The following is a 21,060-nucleotide window of genomic DNA, read 5'->3' on the forward strand; positions in this document are numbered from 1 at the left end:
AGTGACAATAGCTCTCTACGAGAGCCCACAGCCTTCTTGATCTGATGAGTTGCATGCCAAGATCTCGACAGCCAGATTCATAAGACATGACCTGCCATACCGGAGAGCCAAGGGATGGCAGAGATCGGAGGGTGATGCAGCCAACAGTGCTTTCTTAGGGTTTCCACCTCCTTACGGCAGGATGGAGCTGGCTGCAAGGGGAACGCTGCAGGTTCCCATGATCAGCTGGTACCATCAGCCTCAGGCACTTCTGTGTGCCCAGTTCCTCCCCACGCTGAGGATTCCAATTACGCAGCAATCCCTGTGGCAGGGCTGGCTCGCCTCTGATTACATGATCTAAGAGCCATGAGCTAAAGAAAGATTTAAAGGACTGTATCAGAAAGCATTTGAAAGCTGTGATTCTTTGCTTTTAAGTTGTACTTTTTGCTGATTCACTGAGAGCTCTTATTCCCATGTTTCTCTGACTGTGTCTACAGTGCTATGGGCTTATATGGCTGTAATTTCTTACTTGCCCTATATAAACTTTTTTAAGGAAATCACCAGTGCTGTGTCCCCTGCTGACACTATTGACATTGTACTGTTCTTAGCTTAACATAAGCTAAAGGGTCCATTTTTCAAGTGGGTTTGTGGTGCCTTACAGATTTTACACATGTGAAAACAGTATTTAGGTGATGCAGGTATGTATTTTGTATAGGCAAAGGGCATATGTGAACTGTATGGATGTTAATTTTGGGACCAGGACATTTTGGTAATCTATACCTGGGCATTTCTGAAATACATGTTGTGAAGGAGCAGTTAATGACTAGTAAATAGCAAAGAAGTTCCAAATTCTTAGCTGAAACCGTGGTCCATGCGCTCTATCAATTAAGGACACTCAGTTTTCAAGGAATTTTTTAAGCTGTTGCAGTTATTAACTATAACTTAATAGTGTTGTAAATTGAAATTAACCTATCATATAGGTTGCTTCAAAGGGTTCCTGTTGTGTCTTTGCATGAGAAATGCCAGAGACGTGAAAGATGTACATTAAATTATATTAAAAACATAGCCAGAGAGTGCAGATTGGGTTCACCTTATGTCCTGCAGGTACCTACTGATCCAGACTCAAGGTATAGAGTCCTCAAAGTCACAAAACCCTCTAATCTGAGAGGGAGTGACAGCATCTCTCCCTCAAGTGATGGCACTGGGGCTAATGAGCCCAAAGGGAGTGCCTTGCCAGGTGTACATGGGGTTTCTTTTTCAGAATTTACTTCATCTTACCTTGCTCACAGTGCTACATCCTTTAGATCTGCCCTCAGAATAAGCCAGTGTTGTCTCAAGAGTGTATGGTAACAGCATGCTGACTGGTCTCTGATGGAGGCGCACACCAATGCTCAGCCTTTCTGAGTTCTGTTGCTCCCTTCAGAGTGAACTGGGCAGTAAGCCTGCTCTGTCTGGGGCTGTGCTATCCCTGCAGTTGCTGCTAGAGCTGCAGCTGTGGTCATCCTCGGAGATAAAGTGAGCATGGCTAGCCAGGGGCTCAGCATGCCCAACCTGCATAGCCTTTCCCCCCCGAGCCCTCTGCACCACCACCATTTATGCTAAAGCAGTGCTCTAGTCTTGTGCCATCTACAGTCCTGTTGATAAAGAATTAGCATTTAATAAATGAAGTAGCTTGGGAGGCAGACTGAGCCTGAAGCTGTGGCTGGTAGGCTAATAAAGGCAGTGCGCTCCCTGTGCTGTGGCTGGGACATCTACTGAGCTCTGCTATGCCCACCTGGGACTGAGGTGCAGGCTGGGAGCCCCAGCAAGGGCAGGGACCAGCGCACAGCCCTTCCAGAGGTACCAGTCCTGTGAGTCTCTGATTTTGTTCTGGCGTTAAGTTACCGTAAGCTTTGGTTTGGGATGATAAAAGCTTTCTGAGAGTTTATGGGCTAGTTAACAACTTACTACAATGTCTTTATGTGCATGTGTGAACTACTACTATGGCAATACAGCTCTAGAGATTTATGTGAGCTAACAGGGATGTGGCTTTTTGCTGTGCTCCCTATGGATGCCACTGCTGTTTTATTTAACAAGTTGATTTAGAAGAAATCACCATTGAATTTAATAACTCTTACAGCTGACCTCATTTTCTCTAGAAAGATTTAAGCTTTTCTAGTAACCTTGATGGTATGTCAACTCAGCATCAAGAATTTCTGGCTTTTTTACTAGTATGTGACTGACATCTTGCCACACTGATCTAAAGTCAACTATAGCATTTAAGAATACTAGAAAAATGAGTGTAATTATTTTACTTAAAGTTTTATATTGAAAACATTACTCAATCTGTTTTTCTTTTCTCAGTTGGTAGCCTCCATTGTGTTTATCAGCTTTGGCGTGGTGGCAGCATTCTGTTGTGCAGTAGTTGATGGAGTGTTTGCAGCACGACACATAGTAAGTACAGTGATTTTCTGTCATCTTTCATTTTTTATTACTTATGTCATTTCTAGCAGGAAAGCATTTTGTTTTGGTTTATGTCTAGCAGTATATTAGGTTTTTTGATAGTTCTGCTTGCTGGAGAAATGTCTTTTGGCAAAAAATCAGCGGGAAAGCCTGTCATGCCAATACCCAGAAACAGTGGCGATTGCTTATTCATCTCTCAGGGAGTTCCAAATACATAGATGATGTAAAATGATGTGATGACAGATGTGCTAAAATGCATACCTGCTTAGGAAAGGGAAGGCACTTGAACCACCACCAGCATTTTTTTCCTTTTGCACAAAGGTTTTGTGGGCACAGGAAGGATATGGAATACACCAGATGGTGATGAGCACCAGAAGGCCCCAAGGGATTTTTAGAAGGAGGTGGATTGCAACAGCACAAAGGGAACATTCTGTTGGAGCAAAGACAGTGGAGAAAGCGGCAGGCTTTTGTTAGATGTAACATGAAGGGGGAACCTACTGAATGACAAACAACCCAAATTCACCATCTGCCTCCTATCAAAGGGGTGGATGGGTCATTTAGCCAGAGCAACTGGTATTTCCAGTGTGTCTTCAAAACCCAATCCTCCTTCTTCCCCCAAACCTATTGCTATCTCTGTTTCAAAAGGACATTTGTAGGTGTTCACAGTACTACAGTTGCAGTAGTGTTGCTAGTAGTTTGTGACTGTTTATAAGTCCCTAGGAGTCTTTCTCATGACCTTCTTGTGTAAGCACTAGACAAACAGAACATTTTTTTTATAATTATTTTGGCTCACAAAGTTCAAATTAAAATATTAGACAAAAAGGATCAATAGAAGAACAAGACAGACTAGGTTGTGGGGTCATTTGAATATGCCAGTTTACCTGTTAGATATGTGTTGTTTGCTGTTCTGTCTTTTGTGATAGAATACCCAAAAATCAATCTAAACCCAATCTTCTAATTGAGCTTTGATTTCCAAAAGCATCAGGAAATAATTAGTTATCTGTTTTAATAGATGTCTGAACTCACATGTAGTGTGCTACATAATACAGCAAGTATGATGGTATATGACCCCCCACTGCTATGAAATACCATGGGCCTGTTCATCTTTCTGCTTATGTTCATCGAGGGGCAGCATAACTCTGCTGGCATCAGTATAACTATTTTCTGTTAGCACATTCATCAGAATCATTAGGCTTTGGATCATTTGGCACATAAACATGTAAAGTGATTTCTTTTTTACTGTTATTGAAGAGGACTTTAAACCAAATGTGGGCTTCACAACTTCATGTGCATTGCACAAGAGAGGAGACATCTACTGGTATAAACAACTGAGTTGTGCAATGTGAGCATGAATAAACACTCTGGACTGTAATCATGGTTTGTGCTATACAGACCCTGCATGATGCCGAAGTGGCATGCTTTTACTTGGACTTGCCCTGCTGTTGCTCTGGATGACACCTGGTATAACTTTGTCTCTGATTAGTGTAAGGCCAGGGAGCCTTTCCATGGGAGCTGCTTAAAAGAGGAGGGGAGCAGATTTCTATTTAGGTTTCCTGCTCCTGAAAATTAAGTGGTTGTGCCCCAGAAAACCATTGTCACTTATTCAAATACTGGACCCGTCTCTTAATTTCCCAGGAACCAGACTTATTTTTATCCTGCTCTGATGTGATAATTAGGAGGTGTTCAGATGGCACTTGTACAGTCACACCTTTTAACTTCCATGCAACCATGCAGCCACAGCCCCGCACTGCTGAGGTTAGACATGGTGTCGCCTCCTCTGAGGTGAGCTGCGGTGTTGAAGGACAGTGTGTGGTCTGTCGTCTTTCTAGGCATCTTCTTTGTAAGTTTACGCTCTTTTGGCTTTAAGTTTCTTTCACATGTTAGTTAGCTATTCTAGAAATGACACTACTGGCTAGTTAAACAGCATCATAGTAGAATATTATTGTACTCTTATATCTGAAGAAACATCTCATGCGTAGTACCTAGAGTTTGTATTCGCTGCCTCTTTATTGTAGCATAAACAGCTGCGTGGCATTGCTTGCTGGGAAAGCATGCCTGTGATCTGTTGTTACGGACTAAAAGTGATTCAGCTTATTGCAGTGCTCTCTGGGGAGAAAGTGGGCCAGCGAGTTGTCGAAGGAGAGCACCGAGGCACAAAGTCATTGCGCTCACCCAAGAAGAAAGCATCTTGCTGTCTTGGGTGCAGTTCTGTGCCTGGTTAAGTCAGTGACTGGGCATGACTGCACTACCTGTGCAGAACTGGAGACTGGAAGGAGCTGGTCACCATCCAGCTATCCCTTAGAGTGCTGGAGATGTACAATGAGATAACATGAACCTGCTTCAGTCATGGCGTGACGTGCTTCATGGAAATCCATTTCCCACTCTTTACGTTTGGGCCGAGTTTTGTTTATCGCATCTGTCTCTTCTGGTCTCCTTCCCATATTACAGAAGAAAGAAGTACTTAATAGTGATGTTTGTTGGAAAACTAATTTATGTGTCAATGTGATCACACACTTCATCTCATTCTCCTCTGTCTGATAAGGAGCCTAACAGGATCAGGTGAAATAAAGAGGTACATCACCTACTTTCTCTGACTAACACACCTAGGGAAATCTGTAGGGGCGGTAGTGTAAGCGCGCTCCCAATTTGAAATGGTGGGGGCTTATCAAAAGGTGCGTCGGGCAGACTATGGTGTCATTGCCACTGCATTATGTCCACTTTGTGTCACAGCTAATTTCCTTCAGGGAGGGCAGTAACACTGCGTTCAGTCCATTCCCCACAGGCCAGCACCAGCCATTTTCTGACCTGTGTCGTGCTGTCACTACTTTGGCCACTTCCTGTGAGGATTAACTGCTGGAGGATCTGACTAAACTGTCCTCCTTCCAGGGAAAGGACAGACACCTCACATGTCAGAGCAGGTGCCCAGGTCTACACTAAAGCTATAAAGTTTTCATGAAGAGGAGCTGGGCAGCGTTCACTTTTCTGTCTCCAGTATCAGGGTACTGATGCCAAGGCTCCAGGTCCCTTTTCTCCTGGAGGGAGAAGTACTAGCTGAAGCCAGGCAAGCTTCAGACTGCCAACAAACAAACCATCCTTCACATCAATTTGGGATAAGAAATGTCACCTGTTTTTCATTTTATTTTTAACTTCATTCAAGATGGGAGGGGTGTGAAGAGGACAAATCACGTTATTATAGCTTTTCCTTAGTGTGTGCCTGCTGTGGAACGGTGACTAGTACTGTCTCCAAAATGTTGCATGTTTTCTCCTGCTTTTGTAAAAAAATAGAACTATAAAATACTTTCTCTGTTTTATGTTCTTCCCAAGAAGGCATAAAATTGACAAAAATTCTTCCAGGGAAGGGATATATTTCAGAAAAGAGGTATTTAAATTATTTAAGATTATTTTAAAACACTTTGCTTAATAGAAAGCTCTGGAGGACAGCACTTGTAAAATTAAGAACACTGAAGAAAAAGTAGCTTGATTTAAAATAGTAGCTTACTTAAAATATAATGCAGATGTAATTTACTGTGTAAAGTTAATTTCACCATTGGTCCCTTCAGCTGCACTTTTCACCTTAAAAAAAAAAGGAGAAGAATCCAGAACCAAATGAAACAAATCAAAGGTGGAGTTAATGTGCAGTGATGTTATTTCAGAAAAAATACGGTGATCACAGGAATCCATTAGTTTGCTTGAGAATTTTTGTTATTTAGCAGATGCAAATAGCTCAGTTGTACAACAGCTAATGGAGATCATTGAGCAGCCTCCTCTCACCACACAGGGACACCCCCCCATCCCACCTCACATACACATTCTCTGCAGTACCTGCTACCCTCCTATCCATGACTGCAAGCACTGACCATTGCCACATGATTCTTAGCTTTGCAGTTATCCCCCAGGAAGGACCTAAAATAGCCAACAGCAAGAAATCCAGTTAGGAAGTGAGGAAATTACCTGCAAGGCCTTCCTAGGAATGTTAGGAAGGTGGCAGGTAGCAAAAACATGGGCAGATATTTTAAGCTATGGAGACAAAGACTTGCATCATCTTTTCGTTTGCTCAGCTGGGAATCATGGAACATCAGTACTGACACATGGCCAGTTGCATTTTCCTGAAGTATGGGATAAACTTGGATATACCTGAAAGCTCTAAGAGAAAGCAAGGGCCAGGGAAGTGTTCTCTGTTTGACTCTAAGAACTGTTTTTTGATCTTGTTGAGTGCAATTCATGGACCGTATCCAGACAGATTTATTGGAGGGGATCCACTAATAAAAGGAAAAAAATAAAAAAAGGCAAAAAAGCAGAGCTTGCAGAGCTTGGAGATCATACCAATAGAACACTGGAACATAGAACAGTGACATTGCAACTTGGGACTGTTGCCATTATCCTTTCTCTACATATCTCTTTGGCTTTGTCTTCTCTATAACAATTCTTCAGGTAGTTCAGTACAGCAATAAATATACCCTTAAGCCTTCCTTTCCCCTCAACAAATGCAGTTCCTTCAACCCATCCTGGTATATCATGTCCTTCAGTCTTCTGATCATTTAGTGGCCCTCCACTGGTCATACTGTAATTTGTCAAGGTCTTTCTTATATTGGAGAAGGATTAAAATTGGACGCTGTACTGAGATGTGGCCTCATGAGTGTTCAGCAAAGAGGAATAATCAATTCCTTGAGCCTACTGGTGATGGTTTGCTAATGCAGCCCATTATGCACTTGGCCATCACTTTTGCAAACGCACCCATATATTCAACTCGTCCACAAACACATCCCTTTTTTTTTTTCTTTGCCAAGCTGCTACCTAGTCAGCTTGAACTGTTGCCCGGAGTTATTCCAGATGCAAGATTTTACATTGATGCTGTACAAAACCTAAAAGAATACAATTAAAGAATTCATATTCAAGTTCAACTATTTTTAAAGTTGGACTAGATTTCTTTTCTAAATGTGTATCACCAACAGAAAAGAAAAAAAAAAAGTTTGGATGCTTTATTACTTGCCCTTTAATTACCATTTTTGGCTTTCTTTAAAGCATGAACTGGGTTGAATTTTCTGTGTTAATAAAGCCTAAGACTTTGATAATGATCCTTACGTACCTTATCATTAATTACTGCTACATCCTCTTAGCTGAAGTTCTGTTTTAATGCAGTTTATGGTCAGGCATGAACTTACTTTAAAAGGAAGTGATTTTTAAGAGACTGATTTTATGTTGTGCAATGGAAGGATCAGAACTGCTGCACATGTGCATTGTCCTGTCTGTCTGTCCCCGTGTGCTTGGAGCTGGGTTCCTCTGGAGAACCACCTGTAAGATCCAGTGAAAAGCTTAGCTTATTTGGTCTAACTGAAGTATCTTAGAAGTGCTTCCAGGATGTTCCTCTGAAATAGTTCATATTTCAGGGGCCTCCTAAAAGCAGTCTCCATGTTTTTTATCTGGGTGGGTTGAATGGACTCATCTTTGAATGAATGCTTGGATAGTGTAATGGATGGTGACCCTTCGAAAGATTATAACCTGCTTACAACTTCTGACTGTGAATGGTGAAGTGACAAATGGGCAGAATAATCAGATGTACTTCAGGTTAGCTTTTATGGGTAGCCAGCAACATGACGTACTTCATTATCGCTAGCAATTTGAAAAAACAGTATGATAAGGTACTGTACTAGGAGCTGAAACCTGAAATGAACTATGCTAAGGGAAATCATGTTATAAAAGCCAGAGGAGAAGAGCATCTTGCTCAGTTATTTTGCAATTTCAGACCGCTAGTTTTGTACATACAGACCCTAATCCATTCAAGATTTTTCTTAAGTGTCCACAAATAAGAAACTGAGAAAGTGGTGAAATGTTTGGAAAACGGGTCCAGAGAAAGGAAAAAATCCATTTATCTGTAAGATTATCCTGCCCAAGATTAGTGGCAGTTTGCTCATCTTCTGTAGAAAGCACAAACACAAATGGTTGCCTACAGACTGCCTTGGATCATAGTAGTGAAATGATGAAGTGAAATAGGAGACCATCTGTAGGTTTTTCGTGATATAAGATAATTCTGCAAACAGTAGTTATTCTGAAGGAGACTAGGTCCCAACTGTAGCACCTCTGGGGTAAAAATGTGTGGCTTTGAAAGCATATATTATATATAAACATGATAAGTGATCTTGTCTAGCGGAGGCATTTTAATGTGACTGCATATGAATAGAGGAGAGGCTTCTTGGTGCCCTAGGCATGACATCACTCACTTTGAGCAAAGGTTCAAATCCCATCCTGCCTAAAAGCAGAGACAACACATTATATTCTGATTTACAATAGCAGATTTTTGCAATCTATTTTCAGCTCTTCAGCTGTGCAAGAATTGGAACAGAAAAAGAGTCAGGCTCCAGTCCTGGGGTCCCATTTTGCACTCCTTCTGACCTTATGTGCCAGCTTGACATTGATGACTGAAGTTATCAAAACTCATGTAGATGTTAGATGGAAATGTGTGTAAGGGAAAGGAGGGTGCTGTGGAAAAGCAGAGTTGCTTGTCCATCACGAGATCTAAAATGCACATCAAACCAGGCAGTGTTAAGTTGTTCCTTGGATTCCTCTCCCCTTCTGCAAAGCCACTTCTGTGACACATTGATTTAACTTCATTTTCAGATAATCTAGTTTCTTCCTCTTAATAGAGGTGGCTTAAGTAATTAATTAAAATAGAACATATCATCAGGCAATAAGCCCTGAAATGAACCTGTAGCTGAACAGGACCCACGTGGTTTAAGTGCAACTTGTAGACTGCTGGGTAATTACCTATAGATTTGGGAGTTCGGTTTCTAAACTTGAGATATTTGTCTTCTCTTTATGTATGTTTATACTGTTTAATAAGACAGGCATTATGTAAACTTACCTTCAGGGAAGCATAGAGACATGGCAATGGGAAAATGGAGCTTTTCATCTGGAGGATGCTGATGCAAATTGAGTTGGTAGAGCTCAAAAGCTGCTGTACTAAGTAATACTGAGATGGCAGCCCCCATCCAATGAACAAATAACTATAAATCTGCAGTCCCAGCCAACCCCAGCAGAAAATAACGCGAGTGGGTGTGGGTATTGGTTCCTTCAGCTTGTCCAAAAGGATTTAGTTCTGGTCTTCTTTCTGTGTTGTGCCTTTCTGTGCTGCAGAAACCAGATCAGGGAGCTGAGTGCCGCTTTTTTTCTCACAGAGACCACATGTAAAATACTCTTAGTTATGTAGTATTCTATGCCTTTAGACTGAAAAGCTGCAAAATCACCTTGGCCACACAGTGCTCCTGAGGAGAGAAGCTCCTGAAGAGAGCAGGGAAGCTCCATTAGCACCCTGAGGTTTATCAGCCTTGGCAAACGTCAGCACTTGGTGTTTTATGGGTTACAGAGTACAGGCCAGCTGTCTGCAGTAAAAAAATAATAGATTGTGGGATTTTAAATGTGGGTGGCTTTCAAAAAGTGGCACCCTCCTTCTCCTGGTTTCACTATTCTGCCTCACCTCTTGCCCTAAGCCGTGGGAGCCTGCCTGAGGCAGAGCGAAGGGAAAACTCACCCCTGTGCTTCATCCCCGCTAAGCTGGCTCCCATGGAGTGCTCCATCCAGTTCATCTCCGGCAGGCAGTCACCTGTGGGTGCCAGCCCCAGGCGAGCGGTGGGGAGGCATGGCTGGGAGCAGAGGGAAGGCAGGAGCAGGTCTTGGGGCTGCAGCGCTGCCTTGGCTCGGCTTAAAGCCAGCCTTGGGCTGGTTTAGAGGCGGTGAGCCCGATGATGGCTGAAACAATGAAACAGCACGAGGTACCTCCGCTCGGGGCATCAGTCAGTCAGAGCAGCACGGCGTGAAATGCCGTGAAGACCTGACGATTCTGCCGCCAGCGCAGTGCTGCAGGCCGGGATGCCTGCCCGACAGCCGGCTGCGGGTTCCCGGCAGTGTCCCCGCGCTGCGGGTGGCGGTGGCAGGTGCTGCTTGTGCATGATGCTTGAGCACCTCCAGCACTGCCTGAGCATCGCACACGCAGTGCCTGGGGACATCACTCCCCTGCCCTCCTTCGAAGCTCCTTCTGCAGATTGCAGGCAGGCAAGAGTCGCAGCAGCCCAGGAGCTTCGCTGACAACCACTGCATTTTACTACAGGGTGACTCCATAAGCCCATGGCATGTAACACAAGCTTTCTGTCATGCCCCAAAGCCTTGTGTGCTTCGGGCCAGATCTCCTAAAAAGCCATTTGAAAATGTTCTGAGCAAGCCTGTTGGCCTTTCCTTTGAAGAAGAAACCAAATAGTCATATTCCATGTCTAACGAAGTTGTTACCTTGACGACTGGTGGTAGAAAACACAACTCAGTAAGTAATTTCTCATTGCAATTAAGTTAGCTAGCTTCTCTGCAGAACAGTAAATGCATTTTAATTTCTCCATGGTGCTACATGAGATGAAATTACAGCTAATTACTTTTAATTCCACTTTCATCCTGTATGACTCATTAATATAATAGCATGGCATAGAATATTCCATACAGACTTTTGTTGGGTTGGTTTTTTTAAGCAGAACGAGCACTAAACATTTATAACTAAAAACTAGCACTACTTCAGTAGTGATTTTTATAATGACGGTCCACCAAGGTGAAAAATGTTTTCTTGACAAACTTCTTAAACACAAAGTGCTTAAGTTTGTAAGCAGTACATTTTGAAGCCAACGGTCAGCTATCCCACAGTGTCAACAGTAGTATTAGACCTTGCATCTGACACTGAGATGGGAAGCACAGACAGCATTTCTACATTACCAATTAATTACAAGGGGGAATGAATTACTTTTTATGAACTTAATTTAAGGGTTGGAGCAAAGGAGGACTCTTGCAACCAGCTTAAGGCAATCTGCCAAGATTTCTGTTTTGTAATGCAAGATGACGGCGTTCGCATAACAGTTATGTTCATGCATCCAAATGCAGTTGAGTACACTTTAAATCAAAGGATGAAAACTCTTCTTTGAACATTGCAATCCAGATGGTAGAGGAGCTCCTCATGCTGGACAGGTCTCCAGCCTAACTGGGAGCCCTGGAATGAGTTACAGATATCTACAGATGTCTGCTGCTTCCAGCCACATCAGAACCTGGAAGCTCTGCGTTGCTGTCTGCTCTGGCACACAATCAAAATCACCTGCTTTCAGGTAAAGGTCTCCCTGACAGTAACCACAGTTACATTGGTGCTGTTGTATGTAATTGTGCTTTTGCCAGAAGAACCTTCCTGGACCAAAGGAGGGGGTTTTGGATGCCTTTTTGTCGTGCTAGTATTTTCATCTGATGCATAAGCAGAGTAGAGAAGAAGGACATTGTAGCTCTAGGATGGAGCCGCTGTGTTTTGGAAAGCAGCAAGTCTAAGGAGGGATGAAACATCAATGTGGTAAAAAATTCTGAACGTAAAGGAATCTTCCAGGGAGATACTGTAGCTAAGTGAGCTAACGTAAGCCATGAATAACTGGACAGTAGTGTCTACTAGCAAGACCAAGCCGAGTTACCTATAATGACAGGTATTTGGTAACATGTTAGTGGCCATGTCTACTCTGCTGCTGTGGAACAAACTCAAACATCAGACCTCTGTCTAATGGTTAACTGCCACGTCAGCTCAGTTTCAGACCACCCCCAGAAGATCTCTTGAACAAATCTGAACTAGAGAGATAATGCTAAGCTGTGTAGGTGTGAGCAGTGTGGATGGGACCATGTGGCCTCAGGTCCAGAGACTGGTCTGTGGCCTTTATTTGGCAGTGTAGATATAGCCTGTGGGACCATTGCTGGATTACTGACTCCAGCTATGGTTGGTGTTTCTTTGTGCTTTGCAAAGGGCGTTATCGACCTGGAAGGAGTTCAGAGAATAAAAATCTGAAATGTGGAGTGGCACCTATTAGCAATAGTACTCACAAGTTTTATTTATTTTGTTTATCAAAGAAAAGCTTGAGAGGCAAATTGATCTTGGCCCCTCTAAGGTATCTACATAATCAAAGGTTATCTGATAACAGAGGGCTTTTAATCTCTCACACAAAAGCACAAGTGCAGTGGGTTGAAGTCAATGTTAAACAGATTCAGACCATGAGGCAGACAGTTGTGACAATAATGAATTACAGGAACAGCTTTGTCAGGGTTATGGATGGTTCTCTGTCACTGAAGTATTTAAATACCAAGCTTCTTTTAACATGATCTTATGAAGCTTATCCAGAAGTTATGAACCTGATGCAGGTGTCTTGGGATGAAATTATTTAGCCTGTTTTTCAGAAGATATTCTAGAGCAGGGTCTTTGAAGAAGGGTCCTGTTAACTATTTTTATGGTCAGGTGAAAACTCTATTGCCTCTTGTCAGCAGGTCTCTCTGTGTGGTGCCAGGACCTGTTCTGCTAGAAAATGTCTAGGGGTTCACAGATTGAAATTGGTTGAAAACCATTTATCAAGATTTCTGATCCAGGTTTGCTGGTCTTCAAATCTGCAAAGGAACTACAATCTTTAACATGAACATAACTGAAATAATATCTCTAACAAAACCACTGTTCCTCAGATACTGGGTGACACTTAGGACAGCCCAATAATAAATATATTAGATGCATCGAAGGGCTTGTCAGAAGAACTATCATCTCACTGGTGTTTTCTGGGCTAGAACGCAGAGGCAAGGGAGGGCTTCAGGGTATTTGTTCCCATGAATCTGCAGTCTGATATTCCTCTGTTTCCAGACAGGTAAGTACTATGCATACAGCCTGAATATATTGACATTACAGAGGAGCTGGTAGGATGCTTTAGTTTGGTTGCCAGGTATTTTCCAGTAAGAAAAATAATGTCAGGCCTTTTTTATGGAGAACCTCTTAAGATTCTCCCTCCAGTTTGCAGAGCCTCTCACACAGGCAGGGATAAAAGCCCTTTGGTTATACAGCTCCTCTTTCTGCTTTGGTTTTTTTGGTGGGTTTTTTTAACTGAAATTCCTTTCAGGTTTAGCCGAATTGCAGATTCTTTAAAATCCCTTTATTCTTCCCTGCTGTGACTTGTTTCCCTGAGGGAAAAGGGCTGGTATTGTGCCAACCAAACAGAAATGCCTAAACCATTAAGACAGAACACACATTGTGTTTAGATGCCAAAGAGCTATTCGCTTGTTGATGGGAAGGAAAAGGAGATTCCCAGTTCCTTTCCCAGCAGCATCTCTCTACATCTATCACATGGTCTCCTAGTGCTGTTCCGCAGCCCCGGGGGTGGGGGCAGAGATAAGGCTGTGTCAGACCCTCCTGGCTCTTCATCTGCACCACTGTGTAGGACAAAAGCCTTCACTGCTGGCAAAACCAAGGACTGGTCCAGCTTCCTCTACCCCCATGACGTGAACATGGGTCCATTGGCTTCCCATGTGGAGATGTAATAGCCCACATTGAGATCCTTCATTCATGTCACTATTTTGGTCATTCAAGCTGCAGTAATGCAACTTTGAGGTAAAAATTCCTTGAAGGTGCAGTAAGGGACATCTTACTACAATTGCTTGCAATAGGGAGGGAGGAAGACTACTCTTTTATTTTAAATTAGGAGTTTGCACTCTCAGAAAACATTAAGGGAATGACCCACACATTTGAGTATATGAAAGCTAATGGTTAAATGCCACTGCCATTTGATTGCATGATCCTGTCTCAAAGAGACTGCAATGTCAGTGCACAGCAGGGTAGAGTATTTAGTGCATTTGGGTAACAGCAGATTTGCCACTTTCAATTGCTTTGGCTCTGAAAATGGAATAATTTTCTTTGAGCTTTTTTTCCAGTGTAAATAGGTGGGTGTGAACTCCACTGAGTATGTTGTAAATAAACTCCAGAGATATGGAGGGAAATTCTACACATTTTACTCACATTAATAGTCATATTATTAATGTGAGAAATAATACGAGAGGTGAGAAAGGAAGCAGGATTTGACCCATCTTTAAAATAACACTGGTATTCTAGTTTCCATAGTTTATAGTCTTCTGCATTTGTATGTAGATTATAGCCTTCTGTAATCTGCATCTGTTTCTATAGATCGTAGTCTTCTGCATGTGTGGCTCCTATACATCCAAAAATGAGTTGGGGGGTGGATTTTTTTTAGCAATGTAGAATAGCAGCTTGAGTCAGGAGAGATTTACTGTCTACTTCCACCTTTAACCTTTACTGTTCAAAGCACTAGCCATGATAGAATTTATGCAAAGCATACAAAGCAAGTTAATTACTATTTAGTCCTAAGAAAGGTGGGTGACTGGGGCAAAGGGCTTGCAGTGTGCTCTGAATAGTATAATCTACTGCCCTCTGATGTGCTGCCAGCAGAAGATAATTTCCTTCACTGTTTCCTGTTCTCAGACATGTTCCTAGACTGTCAACAGATGTTTCTACTCTATGAAAAAAATCAAAGCTTTTACACAGATACATAGAGGGGAGAGGGAGTAACCACCTGCAGACTTCAGACGACAGTGAAAATACTTGGCATTTTTCCCCATCATTTGTCAAAGGAAAAACAATTCTTTGAGTTACACTATGCAGAAACTAGTGGAGTGAAAAAAAGGAAAAGGCTATTTGTTCACATGGATCTAAATCGGCAAAGCATGTAAAAGTCCTTGAATTCTACTAAAGTAAACATTTAGGGTATTAAGTATGCTGCGTTTTGCCCTAGCAAAAGGTTTCAAAAAGCCAGAGGTTTTATGTTTCATCTTAAGAAGAAACCATTATTACTATGAATAATAATAGCATGTAGCAGGAATTTCTGTTTCTCTGGGTGGATGATTAATCAGTTGCAAATTATGTCCACGAAAGGTAGGTTCCCAGGTTTTCAATAAAGTTTTTTTCATGATTATTTATGGCCCTATTAAGAGTTTATTAAAAATATGTGTTGCACCAGGATTGACCGATTATGAAAGTTCTCACTTTTATTATAATTATTTAGCCTTGGATGAGAAATTCCAAGTTTGAAAAGTACATTTTTTACATATCATTGTTAATTTTTTTTTTTACCAAACTTGCCTAGAATTTCCTTGTGTGTATGCCTCAGTGCAGTTCTCTGCACTCCCGGCCAGTGGTATATCCAGTGACTTTTTTGCCTCTGGAGCACTGAATACATGTATCTGAACATCTCTGATCTTCTGAAATGCATGTGAGCTTCAAAATGACAAGCCGGCGGAGATAAGGAAAAGCTTATTGCACCTGAGCAATCAGGGTATGCATGAATCGTTTCTCTAATTGTTTAGACCACCATAATTTTCTAACCGGTGTCTTTCCATTCCTCCTGGGGTTTCTCTCATGGCTTTTTACTCTGCTACAATTTGGGGTCTAGTTCTGCATTCCCTTCCCTTTGGACAAGCCCTGTCAGCCTGGCCTGTGATGTGTGTCAGTGGGGTTCTTCCTTTTACAGGGATGATGGGGAGCTTTGATGGCAAATTGATGGGCATAAACACTTGCTTTCTGTGCATTTTCTGTCTATACCTAACATAGAAAAATCATACATAAAGTTGTTATTACATTGCTTAGATTATAATGAGAATATTTAAAGGTCCCTTTCAGTGGTGTGCCATGCCCTGAAAATTAAAATCAACACTGCAACATCAATTAAACCTCCAGCATTTTATTTGTATTTGTAGATATTCAAGATATATATTGCTCAACTAGATACGTTTAATGCAGGCTCTTTTCTTTCTCTTTAGTGTAAAATAAATCCAAAAGAGCATTATAAATGTAAGCCGCCTACATTTCAGTTAGCAGGGTATACAGTATTTCAGATGAGTGAAGGTTAATGTCTTGCAAAATGACATTTCTTGCAGCAGTATACTCAGAGAGTTACATATTTCTTACGTATTCTGATAGCATTAAGGTGAAAGGGGGGAGCTGGCTTGTATATAGTCTATTTGAGTTACATTACCAGAAACAGAATAAACAATTCATGCATTTTTGTGGAGAAGTTAATTACTCACATGGCACAACATCATTATAATCAAGACAGAGCAATCAGTTTGTATAACAAACCCTATAATCAAGGTAATGTAATCAATGTAAGTAATCAACGATAATAAGCAATTAAATATCTAACTGCATCAAGCAATAACTAAAATAACAGCTTTGAATAATATCAGCTAATTGCATCATTAGAAACTTGTGTAAAAGCCAATGGTAAATCTGAGTTTTTAACTTGGCAAAATAGCTGTTACAGGTATCACAGGAAGGTCTACAGCCCCATCCTGAGAGACATTAGCTAGCAAAACTTGACTAAAGAAAAGCAGTCATATGCCAGTGCAACGCTTGGATTGGCAGAGGTCTGAGTTATTAAGGCAGGAGTAGGCTTCCTCACTGGAGTTTTGTGCGGCCCCAGCTCCCCAGTTCAGCCAGAGCAGCTGCCTCTGATGCCATACTGGTTTGCAGCATAGCAGACAGGCCACGGTGTCGCTCAGCAGCTCTGCATACACCTCTTTTCTTCCTGCCACTATCTACATCTGCATCAGCTAAAAACACTGGGGCTGCTGAACCTCCATGGGGGTGTGCAGGGGAGTCAGCTTGTCCCACTGTACTACATATGCTGGTGGAGGCTGATGGACCTCTCCTCCCACCTTCATGCCAGGGAGAGTGTGGCCAAGTGTTATTGAAAGAGAAAACCACAACTATTTGAAAAGGATTCAACCTCTCCTAATAGAGCTATATCCGTCTGAGAACAGGCCTATCTGTGCACATCATCTAGCAATGGGGCAGCTCCAGCATCTGGAGTCTTTTCATTTGATTGTAGGAGTACTACCAGCCCACAAATCTCTCCAGGATAAAGGAGAGTGAGACTGAGGCTACCGTTACAAAATATTTTAAATAGGAGAAAAATCAAGGAGGAAATACAAACTGAGACAGATCCATGTATGTGTATTTTTCAGCCATGACACTCTACAGGTACTCTGAGTACTTGCTGGTTTGAAAGACCTGAAATGAGTATCTGCTGCTCCCAAGCATTAAGAGAAGAGGATTCTGTAGGATCTAGTCCTTCGAATCAGATAGAAATCCTAAAAAGAGACCCTGGAAAGCACAGTCTGAAGTAAATCTGGTTTGTGAGAGTAAAGAAGTGTTTAAGCCACACCAGCTGCTTTTCCTGTTTTCAGTAGTAGGGTTATTTCAGCACAGCAGATGAGACAGGCAGGGTCCCTAGGCTGGAGCCCAACATTTCTGGAAGAAGATTAGCTCTTAAGTTCATGCAGGGCAGATGGAGGAGCACCAGGAAAGGTAAGCGCTGACTGCAGTCTAGAGTGAAAGTCTCAGCACTGCTGTCATGGCATGACCTCACCCAAAGCATGTAAACAAATACCGTCATAACTGCCTCCTAAGTATTTAAACAAAATTGGGAATGTATTATTTGCACCAGGGGATCACTAATGTGTCGTCGTTATAGTAGGAGCATGGCATGGACAGAAGCATCCCATCTCTCTGTCTCACTCTACATCCCTTTGAAAGGATTGTTCAACTGTGCATTTGTGAACCTTTGACTTTTAAGGCAGGGGTAATAAATATAGAAACTGAGTCAAGACACACTAGCCAAGTCTGCAGCTTAGGTGAAAAGAACACGTGAAAACCTAATTCTAGGGCCTGTAGTTTTTTAATATAGATAATTGTCAGCTGAACTTTGACAAAATTGCAAAAAGTTTGAAAAAATTCTGTTTCTGATGGTCCAGTCCATTGCAGCCCTTGGCAGGAGCATGACCTCAGGGCTAGGCTGCTGCACAGACATAGAACTCTGGGAATCCAGAAATGGCAAATGGCTTAGTCCTTATCTATCTATCTATCTATCTATTTATTTATTCATTCATTCATTTATTTATTTATTTTTAGCATTCACCCTTCTAAATCCCAGCCAGCAGTTACTGTGCACTCCCTGACAGCCCAGGCCTTATTATGTTGCTAGTCAAGGTGATGCTTTCAAGAGGAAAAAACACGGAACAAACAAAAAGTAGGAAAAAACCACTAGTATCACAGAGGAGGAAAATTGCTGAAATGCAGAAATGGATAGACTTGGCGGCCCACTTGATGAAGTAAAACCAAACTGACATTTGGATTCAAAAGCTGATGATGAGCTGGGTGGCAATGTGGCAATGAGATAAAAGCTGTTAATAACTCTAGAAGAGTCTGTCTTGGTGCATTGTCAAAACGTGAAGCAGGTAGGGATTATCATAGAATCATTTAGGTTAGAAAAGACCTTTAAGATCAAGTCCAGCTGTAAAGTTAAACTGCCAAGTCCACCAGTGCAGTTCATTTTCTTCCCATAACTGTATTTTCACAACTTCCTTAATTTTGAATAAAATTCAAATTCTTTTTGACAATTCCTGTCTTTCAGGCACCTCTTGAACAAGGTTCAAGTACCAGCCCCTTTAGCATCCCTAGCACTGACTGAAATAGCACGTCTGCTCAAGCTGGTGCATCAAAGGCCAGGAGTTGATGCCCAGCACTCCCGTAAGAGCAGTCCCTGACACTGAAGGGATAGAAAAGCAGCCCAGTGAACCCTGTGGTGGTGGTGGACAGCCCCAGGGCACTGGCCTGTCCAAGGGGGCAACTTTTCCTGCGGGAACACATGCTCCATACTGCCCAGAGGCTCCTGCAGTTGAGCAGTGACCCCTCTCTCCCCAGCAGCTCTTTGAAATGCAAAGGTTCTGAAAATAATGCCATTACTTACAGAAAGAGTAGTATTTTAATAACTATCTGGAAAATATATGTACAAAAATGTAACAGCTCATGAATTAAGGGTAAGGCATTCTGGTTGGTCTACCAGGAGAAGATACAGGTCTGTAAGAAACCAGCCAGTTTGAAATGGTTATTGTAAGTAGTTTATTTTCTTTTCCATCAGTTGATGTAGGTTCAGTATTTGGAAATCTGGAATTGTAGAGTTTGGGGGGTTATTATTTCTGCTCTTTTCTTAAAATAGTGAAATATGCAATATAAATTGTTTTCTGAAAGGCTCTTCTGCTACAGAAATTGTAAACTGAAAACTGAATTGCATGTTTAGCTGCCAACAAGTAAAAGCCCAAAACAATTGTCAAAAAACCCCACCCTTGTTCCTGATTCCAGAAGGTATAATCATGTGCTTTATGTGGGAGTTGCCAGGCTGGGGAGCAAACAGAAATATAGGATGTTTTGTTTCTTAAAGCTGATAACCCCTCACCACTGTGTTGAGGATACTGACCTGTACCTTAGCCTCAGATGTTCCTTAATACCCCTCTTGTCACAGCCAATATAGAAGCTATTCATAACATTTTAAAAATGAACAACTTGTTTGTTTGTTTGTTTATGAGTGAAAGCACAAAGATGTTTGCATTAATCACTCCGATGCATCCCTGGGATCCCCTCGCAGTGGTCTTCCTCAGGAGACACCCATCTCATTGAGAATATTGTTGAAAAAGACGGAGAAAAAGCTCTTCGTCAGAGAGAGGCAGTGACAAAAGATCTGTAATATTTCCTCTCATTATTTGTATAGGGTGGGATCCAGTCAGTTTTAGCTCAGGTCCACAGACAGTGATCCTGTCCCCCTGCTTTCCCAGACTCCTAATATGTTGGCACCTTCTCTCATGAGATTCTTCTGTCCTTGGTCTGAAAGCTCTCGGGTCGCTACGCTCCCATCTACCATGTGCTCTCAGATAGTCAGTGTGAGGCAGGCACGGATACCTATGCTCCATCTAGCTCTCCAGAAAAGCATAAAAGCTAGTTGCTAATAATGTCTATTTTTTTCATATTCACATGCCTGCTTTCAGAAAGTTAGCAGAGAGCTGCATCTTGAAGGGAGTGATAATCTCCAGAACACCCAGCTGTTGGCACAGGGCTGAGCTGGCACTGAAGGGTTACGTTTTGGTTTGCTTTTAGGATTAAACTTGAGAAATCTTGGCAGCTCCCTCTCCTATTCATTGCTAGCTGAGCTGTAGATGAAAAGACCTACAAAAATGTTGTAGGAAGAAAACAGAAAATGAGAAACTTCAAGTTAATGAGCCACTAAAAACGTTAGTCTGGTTTTAGACTCCTCAATTTTATCTATATTTGTCTTTCACTTGTGCGCAGGACCGTTCTGTGGTCCTCAGGCCAACTGGCATGATGAAGTCCGTGTCCTTAAAGCCTCATAGAGTCACAGGCAGCACGACAATGTCCAGATTACTTACTGGGAATGGTTCTTGGCCCATGCTAGTTTTCAATCCATGCCCAGAAATTGTTTTGGAAGAGTGACAGTTTGCCCACGCCAAAGCCATCACAGGCACAGTTCTAACAATTTAATGGGCTAGATGATTGAGTTTCAGACCTGGGAACATTCCCTGGCCCTGACTGAACTACACTTCTATCAGTGCAGCCATGGAAGCTAAGACTAAATAAATAACGTAATTGGAAAAAATAGCCCTCACTGTATAATTATTTCAATAGATTATTAGCCATGTTTTGTGTCTGTGAAGTATTGCATAAATTTCAGTCAATACAGTTTATGCTATATCTCAGTTTTCTGAAAGTGGACTTAGACATAAGGGAGATGGAATTTTCCCAGTGTTATCCAAAATATATGTGTTCTCCAAGGAGACAAAAACTGGAATAGAAAAATCTACCTTCCATAACCTCAGTCAAGATCCATACAACCTCCTCCCCACAGACATTGTATCAAATCCACTAAAGATACTGTTCAAAGAATACTTCCCTTACACAAATAATGTATTGCA

The 21,060-nt window shown here is 41.9% G+C and overlaps 1 protein-coding gene across 1 annotated transcript in view; it reads left to right on the forward strand.

The window, feature by feature from the left end:
• TMEM255B (transmembrane protein 255B) overlaps nt 1–21,060 on the forward strand; it is a 109,744-nt gene that overhangs the window by 60,198 nt on the left and 28,486 nt on the right. The window contains exon 6 of the mRNA XM_080375515.1: nt 2,323–2,412. Coding sequence (XP_080231641.1) covers nt 2,323–2,412 — 90 coding nt within the window. The remainder of the gene's footprint in view (nt 1–2,322; nt 2,413–21,060) is intronic.

This window comes from Falco punctatus (genome assembly GCF_963210335.1).
Source record: "Falco punctatus genome assembly, chromosome: 2".
Lineage (NCBI taxonomy): Eukaryota > Metazoa > Chordata > Aves > Falconiformes > Falconidae > Falco > Falco punctatus.